Here is a 16,728-nt window from a genome sequence, read left to right as displayed (position 1 = left end):
CTTGAGTCTTCAGTGTGTCGACCAAAAGTAGGTCACCGTGACCTACTTTTGGACAGTTACATTTAAATTTTCAGGTACTATAATTGATGAATCTTGGTTAGTGAGAATTTTTTGTCTGTTCTACAATGCATCAGAAGAGCGATTCTAGTCCCATGGATTCAAGTTTGTTAAAGTCATGGCCCCCGGGGGGTTGGATGGGGCCACAATAGGGGATCAAAGTTTACATACAAATATATAGGGAAAATCTTTAAAAATCTTCTTCTCAAGAACCACTGAGCCAGTAAAGCTGATATATACATGAAAGCTTTCTGACATAGTGCAGATTCAAGTTTGTTCAAATCATGGCCCCCAGGGTTAGGATGGGGCCACAAGGGGGGGGGGGGGGTCAAAGTTTTACATATAAATATAGGGAAAATCTTTAAAAATGTTCTTCTCAAGAACCACTGAGCCAGAAAAGCTGATATTTTCATGAAAGCTCTCTGACATTGTGTAGATTCAAGTTTGCAAAAATCATGGCCTCCAGAGGTAGGTTGGGGCCATAATAGGGACTAAGGTTTTACATGCAAATATATATGGAAAGTCTTCAGATATGGGCAAAGGTGACTCAGGTGAGCGATGTGGCCCATGGGACTCTTGTTTAACTCACCTGAGCTGAAAGCTCAAGTGAGCTTTTCTGATCGCCTGTTGTCCGTCGTCTGTCTATCTGTCCGTCCATCTGTCTGTAAACTTTTTACATTTTTGACTTCTTCTTCAGAACCACTGGGCCAATTATAACCAAACTTGGCCAAAAGCGTCCTTGGGTGAAGGGCTTTCAAGTTTGTTGAAATGAAGGGCCATGTCCCTTTCAAAGAGGAGATAATCACAAAAATGCAGAAATAGGGTGGGGCCATTTAAAAATCTTCTTAGGAACCACAGGGCCAGAAAAGCTGAAATTTACATGAAAGCTTCCTGACATAGTGCAGATTCATGTTTGTTAAAATCATGGCCCCCGGGGTTGGATGGTTCCACAATAGGGAATCAAAGTTTTCATACAAATATATAGGGAAAATCTTAAAAAAATCTTCTTCTCAAGTACCACTGAGGTAGAAAAGCTGATATTTACACGAAAGCTTCCTGACATAGTGCAGATTGAAGTTTGTTAAAATCATGGCCCCCGAGGGTAGGATGGGGCCACAAGGGGGGGGGGGTCAAAGTTTTGCATACAAATATATAGGGAAAACCCTCTCAAAAACTACTGGGCCAGGAAAGTGGAAATTTACATGAAAGCTTCCTAAGATTATGTAGATTCAAGATTGTTCAAGTCATGGCCCCCGGGGGCAGGATGGGGCCACAAGTTGGGATCAAAGTTTTACATAGAAATATATAGGGAAAATCTTTAAAAATCTTCTTCTCAAAAACTACTGGGCCAAGAAAGTGAGAATTTACATGAAAGCTTCCTAACATATTGGAGATTCAAGTTTGTTCAAATCATGGCCCCCGGGTGTTGGATGGGGCCACAATAGGGATAAAAGTTTTACATGCAAATATATAGGAAAAATCTTTAAATATGAGCCTAGGTGACTCAGGTGAGCGATGTGGCCCATGGTCTTTTTGTTTAATTTTTTTTTTCCATTGATGAAGTAATATTCCAGCATTTCAATTTTCTCGATGACATTTTGCATATTAATATTAGGAAGGTCGATCCCGATCAAAATTATTGAAAGTTAACGCGAATTTGCAAAGAAACATATCTTCATACTTTGATTGAAAGTAGACATTAACGGCAAACTGACAACTCAACTGTATGACAAACGGGATGATTTCAGCTTCTCCATCGTCAACTTCCCATATTTATGTAGCAACATTCCATTATCACCTGCATATGGTGTTTATATCTCTCAACTGATTCGATATGCAAGAGCTTGTTCTGCGTATAGTCAGTTTTTAAATCGAGGCAAGCTACTGACAAACAAGTTGATGGTACAGGGGTTTCAACAGTCTCGATTAAAGTAAGCATTTCGCAAATTCTATGGTCGTTATAACGATCTAGTTTGTCAATACAACCTATCATTGGGTCAAATGCTGTCTGACATGTTTCATACCGATTGTTAGGCCATTCTTGGCACATTGATTTTGACTACGGATAACTCTGTTTACCTGATCAGGATATAGGGCTCACGGCGGGTGTGACCGGTCAACAGGGGATGCTTACTCCTCCTAGGAACCTGATCCCACCTCTGGTGTGTGCAGGGGTCCGTGTTTGCCCAACTATCTATTTTGTATTGCTTATAGGAGTTATGAGATTGATCACTATTCGTTATCTTCACCTTTCATATCGGTAGGTGTATCGAAGGTTATGTATCGATACTCAGCACAGAGTTGAATATCGATATATATCGAGATCTTGATGTATCAGTGCACCCCTAGTGAGTATATATATTTATACCCCCCGCAACAAGTTGTGGGGGTGTATACTGGAATCGGGTTGTCCGTCTGTCCGTCCGTCCGTCCGTAGACGCAATGGTTTCCGGGCTCTAAAGCATTATCCTTTCCACCTACCGTCACCATATCATATATATGGACTACCCATGGGATGAAGATATTCCCTATCGATTTTGGGGTCCAAAGGTCAAGTGCACTGGACATCAAAGTAGCAATATGGTTTCCGGGCTCTAAAGTGTTATCCTTTCCACCTACCGTCACCATATCTTATATATGGACTACCCATGGGATGAAGATGTTCCCTATCGATTTTGGGGTCAAAAGGTCAAAGGTCAAGCGCACTGGACATCGAAGTAGCAATATGGTTTCCGGGCTCTAAAGCGTTATCCTTTCCACCTACAGTCACCATATCATACATATGGACTACCCATGGGATGAAGATATTCCCTATCGATTTTGGGGTCAAAAGGTCAAAGGTCAAGTGCACTGGACATCAAAGTAGCAATATGGTTTCTGGGCTCTAAAGCGTTATCCTTTCCACCTACAGTCACCATATTATACATATGGACTACCCATGGGATGAAGATGTTCTCTATCGATTTTGGGGTCAAAAGGTCAAAGGTCACGCGCACTGGACATCGAAGTATCAATATGGTTCGGTTTGTCATGCCATTTGTTTTTTACACTCAGAAAAGAGGTAGTTTATACCTATTACCAACACCCTTTGGGAGATTGGGGTAAGCGGGGGGTATTCTTAGTGAGCATTGCTCACAGTACCTCTTATTTTAGCTCACCTGAGCTGAAAGCTCAAGTGAGCTTTTCTGATCACCTGTTGTCCATTATCTGTCCGTCCGTCTGTCTGTAAACTTTTTACATTTTTGACTTCTTCCCCAGAATCACTGGGCCAATTATAACCACACTTGGCCCAAAGCATCCTTGGGTGAAGGTCTTTGAAGTTTGTTCAAATGAAGGGCCATGCTCCCTTCGGGTGGGGGTCATTTAAAACTCTTCTTCTCAAGAACCACGAGGCCAGAAGAGCTGAAATTTACATGAAATCTTCCTGACATAATGCAGATTCATGTTTGTTAAAATCATGGCCCCTGGGGGTAGTTTGGGGACACAATAGGGGATCGAAGTTTTATATACAAATATATAGGAAAAATCTTTGAAAATCTTCTCAAAAACCACTTGGTCAGAAAAGCTGATATTTACATGAAAGCTTCCTGACATAATGCAGATTCAAGTTTGTTAAAATCATGGCCCCCGGGGGTATGATGGGGCCACAATAGGGGATCGAAGTTTTAAATACAAATATATAGGAAAAATCTTCGAAATTTTTTAATTCTTTGTAAACTCAGGTGACCTATTGCAATCGGTTGTTGTGCGCCATGCGTCGTCCGTTAACAATTGAACATTTTTAACTTCTTGATAACTACCAGTCCAATTCTAATACCAAAAAGTAGATAACAAGTAAAACGCAGTTTTTGGGTATACGCCACCCCTGTGGTATATGTGTGGCCTTACTCTACAAAGCATGATAAATTTTGATTCAACATGCAATTCGAGAGTAATTTTGATGATGCTGACATTCATATGTACCATAATAAAAGGAATTAGTAAGTTGTAAGCGAGGAAACCAGCACTTGACGAAGGAATTTAAAAAAAACCACCCTAAGTTAAGTACTGGTAAAATTTGTTGGGTATAGGTAATTGTAAGCTGATAAACAGATTGCATGCCCTGGAGTAGAGACATTACAATTTTTACATCCTGTAGGGTCTTCTCCCCCATGTGTTGTTTTAAGAACATGTGCAGCAGGGACTCAACAGGTGTACATATAAACGATGTTCGATTGAATGGGAAAAGAAAAATCTTTCTTTTAGCATAATATAAAATTTACATTTTTTTTTATTCTTAAAACATACAAAATAATATTTTGTTATTAATAAATTTTTGAACCAATTCTTGAAGTCTATACACAAATGTCATTAAAACAGACAGAACATATTAATCTTGCACTCATATACAGTCATTTGTAGATCTATTTGTATTATTTTTTCACTGTAAAAATTATTAGGACACAGCTCCAAATCCTTATCATTAAATGTAGCATAAAAATACTATTAAAAAACAAAATTAAATGGTGGATTTTTTGTTTTCTTTTTTTGTTTAGAATAAAAAAATTGAAGGTGTATTAAATATGCTAAATCCTAAGTATATCTGGTTTCAGTAGGTCCCTGATTTTATTAGGTCACCTGAGTAAACTCAGGTGACCTAATTGCAATTGGTTTTCGTCCGTCATCGTCCGTCGTGCGTTAACAATTGAACATTTTTAACTTCTTAATAACTACCAGTCCAATTCTTTTCAAATTTGGTATGAAGCATCATTGGGACAAGGGGGACATAAATTGTAAATTTCAGGACTCCAGCACCTCTGGGGCCCTAGGGGCGGGGGAAAAAACTGCCGAAAATTGACCAATTTTCAAAAATCTTCTTCTCAAGAACCACACACATGTAGGAAAAACTAAATGCATAGTGATGTAGAGCAGGAAAGCCTCTACCAAAATTGTAAATTTCATGATCCCCGGGGTAGGGGTTCTGACCCCAGGGCGAGGCCAAACTTGGTATGATTGTGTTTATGTGTAAAACACTTAAATTACATCTTCTTTAATGCTATTGACACTAAATTGAAAGTAAATAGATATTTAGAAAGATGAGGTAGTCCTTTACCAAAATTGTAAATTTGATGATCCCAGGCGTAGGCGTTTTGGTATCGAGGTGGGATCAAAATGGTCAGTTATGAAATGTGTGAACAATAGACATTTTTAACTTCTTCTTGATAACTATCATTCCAATTCTTTTCAAATCTGGTATGAAACATATTGGAAATAAGGGGGACATAAATTGTAAATTTCAGGATTCCTGTACCCCCTGGGCCCTAGGGGTGGGGCAAAAACTGCCCAAAATTGACCAATTTTCAAAAATCTTCTTCACTAGAACTGCACATGTGTAAGAAAAACTAAATGCATGATGATGGAGAGCAGGAAGGCCTCTACCAAAATTGTAAATTTCATGATCCCCGGGGTAGGGGTTCTGGCCCCAGGGCGGGGCCAAACTTGTAAAATAGTGTTTATTTGTAAAACACTTAAGTAACATCTTTTGTGCTATTGATACTAAATTGAAAGTGAATAGATATTTAGAAAGAGCAGGTAGTCCTTTACCAAAATTGTAAATTTGATTATCCCAGGGGTAGGCGTTTTGATATCGGGGTGAGGCCAAAATGGTCAGTTATCAAATGTGTAAACAATGGACATTTTTATCTTCTTCTTGATAACTATCATTCCAATTCTTTTCAAATCTGGTATGAAACATATTTGGAACAAGGGGAACATAAATTGTAAATTTCAGGACTCCTACACTTCTGGGTCTTAGGGTGGGGTAAAAATTTGACCAGTTTTCAAAAATCTTCTCTAGAACTGCACATGTAAGAAAAATTAAATGCAATGTAAATTAAATGTGATGTAGGGCAGGAAGGCCTCAGACTACCAAAATTGTAAATTTCATAATCCCCGGGGTAGGGGTTCTGACCCCAGGGTGGGGCCAAACTTGTTATATAGTGTTTAATAATATGTGTAAAACACTTGAATAACATCTTCTTTAGTGCTATTTATACTAAATTGAAACTAAATGGATAAAGCAGGTAGTCTTTTACCAAAATTGTAAATTTGATGATCCCCAGAGTAAGGGTTCTTACCCCAAGGTAGGGCCAAACTTAGTATATAGTATTTATGTGTAAGTCAAATTGCTGATATTGTATAAAATCTAAATGCATGCTTGCAGATGTTTTAATGTTAATACACCTATTCTTTAAAGCCTTTCATCAGTGTATGCACTTTTGAGGACGGTGAAGTTTTAAGATCACATCTTGTTTTATACTGTTGCTGAACATTAGAATTTAGCTTAGATATTCAGAACAGGAATTTTTTTTCTAGATTTCTTAGCCTATGGAAGTATAGTGATACTTTTTCACTAGTATTCAGGTGACCGATAAGGCCTGTGGGCCTCTTGTATTGTAAAAGTTTCCTGAAAACATTTTGAAATGATTAAAGATTCATCATAACCACCTGCAAACATTTCTTATTGTTGGAAATTGAGGCAGGGTTTCCTGCAGTCTTCCTGCAATGAAAAAGTTCATGTAAATTTGCAGCAAGCTTACGGCAACAAGCTGCAATGTTCACAGAAAGTCGAAGATAACGAAGTTCGTAACAGTGATCAATCTCATAACTCTTATAAGGAATACAAAATAGAGAGTTGGGGAAACACGGATCCCTGGACAATCCAGAGGTGGGATCAGATGCCTAGGGGGAGGGGGAAGGTAGTGCTTCATCTCTTCTAGATCCTCATCTTTATCATTTTGAAATTTTACACAAGAATTATAATCAAATGTTTGGTTTAATTTTCTTTCTATGCAATCTGGCGAGGGGGTGGGATTGGGTCTATTTGAATATGGAATTTGTATAACAAATATCTCTGTTTTAAAGTGGAAGAGAGGCAGTCTAGAACACGCTTTTAATTCAAGCCGCCACCCCCATCCCAGGGGCTTCCGTGGCCGAGTGGTTAGAGCATCACGCTCAAAATCACATGGCCTCTCACCTCTGTCGGCGCAGGTTCGAATCCCGCTCGCGCCAGTAAGTGAGAAAGTTTCTCAGATTACTTTCGGAAGGTTGGTGATCTCCTCCCAGGTACATTGTATCTGGGTTCTCTCTTCCACCAATAAAAACTGGGCGCCACCAGATAAATGAAAAATTGTTGAGTGTGGCGGAAAACATCAATCAATCAATCAATCAACCCACCCCCGATCTGCAAATGAAAATTAGATTGGGATAAATACATGTACTATGTTACATTTAAAGCATACACTCATTATTTGATGAGAGCAGCTACAGGATGATAAAGTAAGTTTTGATTTTGCCTATTCCACATTTCCTCCGCTTTATGACGTACATGTAGGTGTTTTGACACATATTGGCTGATCTTATTTTAAATCCAAACATTTAACAACATTGAATTTTTAATCAAATAAGCAATTAAACTTGCATACATTTCAATTATTTGTGCAAAAAATGCATGCACACCTCATTTAGAGCCATTTTCTCTAATGAGTATTAAATTGATCGGTAATAAATTCTGCCATGCATATGCAGAAATCAGTGCTAAATAACCTGTAGCCTGCTTTGTATTTCTCTAGTTCTTATGGTACTTGAGGTTACATGTATCATAGATGAACTAATGAATTGTATTAAATAATTCACAACACACAGACTTTGTTTGGGGAAGATAATAATTTGATAACAAAAATATAAGGGAGCAAAAATGAGAGTGTGATAACCTATGAAAAATATATCAAAATAGATGGGAGTGAGCTTCCATATACAACCTATGAGATTCCATACAACACCCTAAAAATCATAGTGAACCTCTATGCAAGTAGACTGAAAATTTCCTAAAGCCCTATTTATTACACAGGGGACAAGGCAATGAATTTATCAAAATAGCACTATAAAGGCCTAAAAATACTAAAGGGAAATCTAATTTATCCTTGAACCAATGTGACTCTAGTTAGGGACTAAGTAATATTTAAAAGAATTTAGACTATTTCCTAAACTTGAAAAAATGAAGGCTGCAAGAGCAGTCCGGGATTCAACCCTAAGAAGAGAAGAAGAGAGAGCTCGAACGTGTGGGTTCTTTAGCCCTAGCAAAGTGACTTAAAATGCCGCTATCGCTGTTTATGTACTACCTCTATTACCAATAAAAAGTACTCTAACTTGCAGGCTTTAAAAGAGCAAGGCGAATATCTAAAATGACTTCTGATATGTACAAGGTTTAAACCAATGAAAAGTCAGAAAACAAATCTTCGGAATGATTGAGAAGATGGAGGTCAATGCAATTCAACAACGGAATTTGCGGATAAATGGCACATGTGTGGAAATAATAAAGTAAACAATTACAACTAAATTGGACTTTACACAAAAGTAATGATCAACAAAAAGAATAGAGACGCAAGTAAAGGTACTGAATATTCAAAAGAGGAAATTAAATGCTAATGAAAATCAAAACCATTATACAGTATAAAGGCTATAGCACCACACCACAGACTTAGTTCACTAAAGGTTTTTAAAAACTCTGCAACAAAGTGAATTCCGTATTGTGAAAGCACTGCATTTCTCTTCTAATTCATTGATAAGGTGAATCCATTGAAAAGCTATGGTCATCCTTAGCATAATTTTCTTTTAAAAAAAGGTTCAGTATTTTGATATTCTTGGGTTAAGGGGATTCAAGTTTGTTCAAATGAAGGGTAATGCCTATCTCCAAGGGGAGATAATAGCAAAATAGTGAAAATACACTGACAATTAAATTTAAAAAATCTTTTTCTCCAGAACCGGCAGGCCAATTTCAATCGAACTTGGTACAAATTATTCTTGGGTGAATCAAGTCTGTTCAAATGAAGGGTCATGCCCCCTTCTGAAGGGAGATAGTCACGAAAAATCTTCTCAAGAACCACTGGACCTGAAAGTTCAAATTTACATAGAAGCTTCCTGACATAGTGCAGATTGAAGTTTGTTAAATTCATGGCCCTTTGGAAAGAGTGGGGCCGCAATTGGGAATCAAAGTTTTACATGCGAATATATAGGAAAAAATCATTATAAATCTTCTCATGAATTGCTAGTCCAGACAAGTTGAAATTTACATGTCAGCTTTTTGACATCTTTTTGACATAGTGCAGATTCATGCTTGTAAAAATCATGGCCCCTGGGGGTAGGTTGGGGCCACAATAGGGGATCAAAATTTTACATGCGAATATATATGGAAAATATTTGAATATGGGCCAAGGTGACTCAGGTGAGTGATGTGGCCCATGGACCTCTTGTTTTCATATTGCATTACAAATGTCACATTGGGGTAGGGTATTCATGTCCTATTTCTAGTGTCTATCAATATATATTCCTTTACAAAATTCCACACTTATACCCACATTTAGCAAACAAATTGCCACACTCATTCATATTGTTAGGGGTTGAAAACTGCATGTGTGTATGACTTCAATATTTCAATGTACATCTTATTTATAAAATGCTTCACTATTGATTTAAATGTGGAATGTATTATTTTTGTATGATTTTAGGGGCATCTGTAAATTTAATGGATAGATCTGGTGAAACAGCCATTTTATTGGCTTCCAATCAAGGCCATAGTGATATTATCAAAGAACTGTCGAATTATGGAGCAGATGTAAACTTAACAACAACCAATGGGCGAGTACCTCTCATAGGTAGGGCAAGCAGCATTAAATATAAACACATTTTTATACCTTGTATAGAACCATGTACATGTATTTATAATATTATCAAATAATATCCAACTTTCTGATTGACTGAGATCCACCAAACTAGTAAAAATACATCATCACAAACCACACCTATTGTCTCAGTTCACACTATGTCATAGCCGTGGTTTTATAATGAAGAAAACTTGAGACTTTATGAATATTGATTTTCATATATCAACCAATTGGGGAGCTTTCTTAATTTTTGGCTGGGTACGTGTATCCTGCTTATAGTTTGGTGATTGGCTGGCGGGTGTGTCACAGGCTAGCTGTTGACTGAGTGGATGGGCGGGCGTCCTTATAATAGGGTACCTACTTTGTGTAATCAACTCCTCACATCTCTTAACTTGCTCAAACTTTGGTACAGTTGTTACGGATACATTGAAGATGTGCATGTGTCTTTTTGAAAGTGATCAGCCATTTTTTGAAAAATTTACCTGCAGTTGAACTTTGTCATTTTTCAAGCATGTCTTGAATAGACGGTACCCATTTTTGTAATCAACTCTTTTTACAGCATTTATTAGCCGAGTTGCGTAGCAAATCTCGTCTTTTAAATTGGCGAAGGATGGGCAGGTGGGCGGCGTCCACAATTAGCTTGTCCGGTCTCTAACTTTCATAGTTTTTGGTGCATCTTTGTGAGACTTACATAACATGATCACATCCAAAAGAGGAAGGTTTCTATTTATTTTGAGGTCAAAAGGTCAATTCACTTTGTCACTAAATGCCATAGATTTGAGCTTGTCTGGTCTCTAACTTTCATACTACTTTGTGTGTCTTTGTCAGACTTGCATATTTTAATCACATCCAAAAGAGGAAGGTTTCTATTTATTTTGAGGTCAAAAGGTCAAAGGTCAAGGTCTCTTTTTCACTATATACTGTAGATTTGAGCTTGCCTCAAACTATTATATACAGTACTTGCTGGTGCATGTTTATCAGACTTCAAATCCTGATGACATTCAAGATTCATGTTGCTTTTGAAATCCAAAGGTCAAGGTCATTATCACACTGAATACAGTACCCGCAACGTTATTCTTGACATGATAAACGATAGAACATGATACACGCATGATAGGATAGGATACACGCACGATAAGATAGGATACTCGCATGATACGATAGCTAGGATACATAATAAACCTGATAAACGCAAAACCTGATAAACGATCTTCACAATAGACCTGATAAATGCAAAACACGATAAACGATCTTCACGATAAACGGAAAACCTGATAGGAATGTTGTAAATTTAGAAACAATTTAGATAGAACGAAATTTTGATACCTACATGTTGATAATAATACTGAAGGATTTCAATATTCATTACACACCTAAAACGTATAATTTCTTTAATACACGGTCGTACTTTTTAAAAAAAAAAATTTTTAATTCAATTTTTAATCCATCAGAAAACTAAACTATATATATATGATTTTTAATTCATTATTTGATATCTATATGAACTGTAGAGTCCGCAACGGCTTTTTGATATCATAGATTTTTTCAAGAATTCAAAATGTATTATGATTTATCTTTATGATAACTATAACTATTCAAGTATTTACTTTAAACATGTAATGGATTAAAATATTGTGAAAATATATGTTCAAACTCGGAATTTACACCCATAACATCTGGTGTATACATATTCAAAATCCTTCAATTTTCAGTCTAAAGTTACATATTTCAAGTGAATTTTCACATATTTCAAACTGAAGTGGAAATAAGTTAAACAAATATATGTCAAGATGTTAATTGTTTAATGATAAATCTAAATATATTCCAATTTAATTATGTTGCGGACACTACAGTAATGATATGTATTCCAATTTTCTTAAGTGTCTCAGACTAAAAGATTTCAATGAGCCACTAAGATGAGCAATCAAGGGAGAAGATAGAAGAAATAGGGTGAAATTTTAAAAAAACCCCAGTGAAGCTTAAGAAAGACAAAATAAGGAAAAGGAGAAAGAGAGAGGGGGGAGGTAAAAAACAATCCCCAATTTCTTGCCACAAAAAGAGATTACATGAATGAAATAATACAGACAGAAAGAAACATTGAAAGAAAGTAAAGGTTGAAATTGAAAATGAAATGCAAGAAAAGGTGAACACAAAAAATTGGAAAGAAAAGAACAACTTTAAAAAGGAAAATAATTAAAACCAAAAAGGACAGAGAAAGAAATGTTATTTGTGACAAACATAATTTTCAGATCATAGTTATGGACAAGGAGAAAGATGAGGTTAAACACAACACCCCCCTTATCTACTTATCCGAAACATAACTTTACACACATTAACATTGAGTAGATGTCGTAAAACATCACTTCCGACCACGACTTATTTATTAGAACTGAAAATAGAGATTATGTCACCACGCGGTTCAACTCGTTATTTTTCTGGTTTAAGAATAAAATATCTTCTGGTTTAAAGTAAAGTTTCTTGTTTATTTTTTTTAACACAGCTAGTCGGACTAGTAAATCGACATTTTACCCGACCGGACCTATCATTTAGTAGACTCGGTCGGTCGGACGTGCCTTAGTGTCAATACCTGCATCATATTATACCATTCACTAACATAGAAAACAAGTTAGAGGTTAAGGTTTTTAATTTACTTCATTCAAATCAAATATGGATTCAATCAGAAATACTTCAGTATATTTGTAGTGTCCGCAACAATATAAAATCTGAGAGAAAACAAATAAGAGTCCTCAGTAAATTCTTTAATTTATGAAATTTACTCTATAAAATCATTCCTCAGAACATGTTTAATAGAATGAACGTCTGTGACACCATCAATATTTTTTTGAAACTGCATAACAATATATAATGAGGAAAAATTAATGGTCAATGTTACATGGTAATTCCCATCTCAAAAAAACCCCATTCTACAACTTTTGATATCTAATTTTCCAGAGTTGATCCTATGACACGTGAATTAGTCGAGAAAGAAACATTTATCAACATTGATTTTAAAATAAATGACAATATATTAGATATGTAATGTAGGATAACTTGTAGTGTCCGCAACAAAAATATCTATGTATTTTCAAAATTTAAGAAGAATGAAATGAAGACATACAGAATATTATGATAGATTTATTTGAATTTAGGAATATTCAATGTCATTTTCACATGATAATCATATAGGTCTTATGAGTATTTGTAAATGTAAATAAACCTAAAAGATTGGAGACAAATTGGGCTAAAATATTAGTAGGACATTTATATGAAAATTTTTCTTGTTTTCAAAGAAAACCACAAAATTTTCTTTTTAATTTACTTCTTTCTGGTACATAGTCCAGATCAATAAGAAATTTGGCCATGAACATTATCTTTGCATAAGTTTACTAGTTGTAACAGGTGTAATTTAGTGTCCGCAACACAGGTTCTTTTCCAAAATTTGACGTGGCATAACTTTTTTTTATAGGAATGCTTATACAAAAAATTTTTGGTTCTTGTACACATACATATTGCACTTTCTAGGCAACATGTCAAAAATGTGCTGTGTGGATTTTCATTTTTTGCGCCAAGTGCAACATAATTTGCACAAATACCCTGAAAATGGCGTATATAAATAGAATACAGGGGGCAAAATCGGAAGAAAAAGAGCCTTTATTATAGGCCAGCATTTTTTAATTTTTAGGTTTACGAAATATTTTTCAAATATTTGGGTAGGAGGAGGGAAAAAAAATAAAAATAAAATTGAAAAAATTCCCCGTCGAGAAAAATAAATAAAAATAAAACAATTTTTCAACAAAATTTTTTAAAATTTTGTTTTTTGTTTTTTTTAAAGCATTTCTGGTGACAATCGGGTGTCCTGCTTGTAAACAGGCTTTGCAGATTGGTTGAACTATGATGCTTCCTCTTTAATTCATCAACTTCAGGGCTTGAGGTTGGGTCGATGTCCCCACAGTAAAAGCAGATATCATCAAAAAGTTGGGTTTTTCCTGCCAAAAAAAATGTCAATAATTTTAAAACTACAACATGTAATGCATGTTTCTTAAATATCTAGCTTGGTTTTAAATAAATTGCTGTGTGGATTGTATTCATTAAAGTGTGCATTTTCAAGTAAACTTAAAGGATATATTTTTTTTTACCTGCATAGTATGTTGTCTCAATAGGAGTTTGACAATTTAACCCCTCCCGCACCACAATCGTATCCTGGAATTCTCCCCCAGGGAATAAAGGACTTCCACAAGTGTAGAGAAGTTCCTCCTGAAGTCGACAAAGAGCCCTCTCCTCGGGAGGACGTAGCTTTTTGGAGGAATATACGACTCGCCGTTTGCCACAGTCACAACAAACAACAAAATCTCTCACCTTGGCTACAGAAAAAGAAATATTTATTATACTTAAACAATACCTTCCCTCTGTAACCAAATACCTCTGCTATTAAGAATACATCTCTAAGTAAGTTACAGAAATCAATTATCACTTTGATTTCTATCATTATGAGTTCTCTCTAGATGCTTTCTCAATAATAATTAGCAGAGATATTGATTGATTTTGGACAGTTACACTAGTTTAATAAAGTTGTATTTATAAAATGCAACATTTCAAGTTTAATATCTGAATGTGTTTACAACATTAGTATTTTTGAAAAGATATGCTTTTTCATATTAATGTAAAATACTCAATAACAACTAAAAGGTTTTTCAACTGTCTGTGCCGATCAGTTGTTGTCACCTTTTCTCTCAGACTAGGGCGATCTTTATCCGTAGTCAGCGTACCATATGTGTCCTCAAAAGACTTGAACACACCATCATCAGTTAAGACAGGATCTGGTATGAAATCGAGATCTTTAAAAATCTCCTGGGAAAGGCGTGGAGGATTCAAATTGCAGTATGTGCAGTCAGCTTCTGTACACTTCTTAATCTGTGAATATACAAAAGATATTGTCTCAGTGTGATATATTTACAAATGAAAGTGAACTTTTGGTATATAGCCCAGCTAAAACAAACTTGATTAAACCACATTAAACACAGATCATATGTACGAAGTATGATACCTGGTAGCTGTAATGCCTTGATCGTGCATGTTTTGCCAAGAAGTCATCTATCTTTTCCGATTTCAATGTCCTCAAACTGGAGATATCTTCAGGTTTCACTTTGTCATCAATAAAAAAAAAGATGTTGAAGAGATCAACAATCATGTCCTCCTGTGCAGCATCATGAACAACAACATTTCCCCCCTTCCATTTCAGCCTGGAGAATCTTTCTTTCAAAATATCAATTGGTACTTTCATAGCTTCCTTGTAACCATCCTTGAAACATGCATTTTTAGTTGCAGCATTTCTTAATTTTGACAAAGATGTTAGTGACTTTGTCTGCATTTCAAGTCCAGGAATCATTCGTCCACGCTGAAGAGCAACATTTTGCAGTGCTATATTTAGAGTAGACATGCATCGCTATGCTGGGTTGTAGTAACTTGCTGATGGAGCTGTTCGGATGCAAGCAAAAAAATCCAAGTCTAATGCTATAAATTCAAGAAGACAACATAACTGAACAGATCTGTACGTGGTTCTATGATCAGGACCACCATCAGTTATTCTCAAGAGAATAGGTTTTTCCATGTCAACATCATTGTTTGAAAGATACTTTCGCACTATTGACACTGTTTCTGTACTGTGTCGCAATGGTGATGATGGTTCAAACACCTTCTCTTTTACTGTAACATGCACTGTGCCATTGTAGAAACTGTCTTTCGAATTCTCGGGAGCATCAACTATGAAGCAAACAGAAGGGACAATCCCAACCACATGGAAATCATGATCAAGGGCAATGTTTTTCTTAGGATCTGAAACTAGGCCTCCATGATGTGCTCTGGCACCTGTTGACACTGGTTGCCCTGGTTCACCAACTGGAATGATGGCTTTGTCATCCAGGCTCTGCAAAACAACATGGTTTCTCCATTTACTTGCAAAATCCTTCATTAGGTAAAATTGATGTTTTCCATAAGGCAGATCAGCATGTTGAACTCTGAGAAGTCTTTGTTGCACCGCAAACTTTATATTGAATTTCCCAGTGTAGTTTTGAGCAGAATTGTGCATCAGATTTGAAGGACAGAAATTTAATCGAATCCAAGAAATGGAAGGAGCTGGCGTTCCCTCAGGTAAGCGTTCAATGATCTGATTTCTCAAGTCTTCTACAGACATAGCAAATGGCATATACTGGGTATCTGTATGTCTCCTTTCATGAACCACTGATTTTTCATCTAAATATTTCCCAAGTTCTGTCCAAAAGGGTTTGAGTTTTGGATCACAAGTTTTTCCATTATTTTATCAAAGATCAAAGATCAACTCTGTGTCATCCAGTTCCATTAAAATTTTACTAGTATGCAAGTCAATTTGTGATGTTTGACTATTTTCAGGAGTGTACTCATAGTCAGTTAGAAACTGATAAATGTTTCTCAAAATTGATTTACTTCCCCCTGAATGCTTATGGTATCTGAGAATAAAGTCTTTCTGCATTTGTTTTGTAGCATATTTAGGTATGCTTTCTCTTATTTTGTTCACAATACCAATTTCCAATGATGTAGACTGCTGATTGTCCTGTTCTTCAATTTTCCACACTATGTTCACATTCCCTAGGTAGTTACCATATCTGTAGGTAAACAATGAAATATCAAAAGATAAGTGCAAGTTATCTAACCACTTTCTTCACTCAGTTTTGTCCTCTGGCTCGAAGTCGATTAAGTCTTTTTCTGTATAAGTTGTAATGTTCTTCAAAAAGTCATCCAGTTTCTTGTATTCATCTTTCACACCCTTCACCTTTTCAACTTTTTTAAGACTCCAATTGTCTTTAAAATTTCTCACAGGCTCTGATTTTCTGTGATTCTGTGCAGTTCTCTCCTTCATTCCAGACAAAAATGACAGATACTTCTGCAGGCCTGTTACAAGATCCTTAACAGCTGTGTAGAGTTATGCAAAATCTTT

At 36.0% G+C, this 16,728-nt stretch overlaps 1 protein-coding gene across 4 annotated transcripts in view; it reads left to right on the top strand.

The window, feature by feature from the left end:
• LOC125645726 (ankyrin-3-like) overlaps positions 1-16,728 on the top strand; it is a 139,645-nt gene that overhangs the window by 37,359 nt on the left and 85,558 nt on the right. For all 4 annotated transcript variants that reach the window (XM_048871519.2, XM_048871517.2, XM_048871518.2 and 1 more), the window contains one exon: positions 9,603-9,749. In XM_048871519.2, coding sequence (XP_048727476.1) covers positions 9,603-9,749 — 147 coding nt within the window. The remainder of the gene's footprint in view (positions 1-9,602; positions 9,750-16,728) is intronic.

Source organism: Ostrea edulis, chromosome 4 (assembly GCF_947568905.1).
Source record: "Ostrea edulis chromosome 4, xbOstEdul1.1, whole genome shotgun sequence".
NCBI classification, from domain to species: domain Eukaryota; kingdom Metazoa; phylum Mollusca; class Bivalvia; order Ostreida; family Ostreidae; genus Ostrea; species Ostrea edulis.
This window is presented reverse-complemented; position numbering and strand designations above follow the sequence as displayed.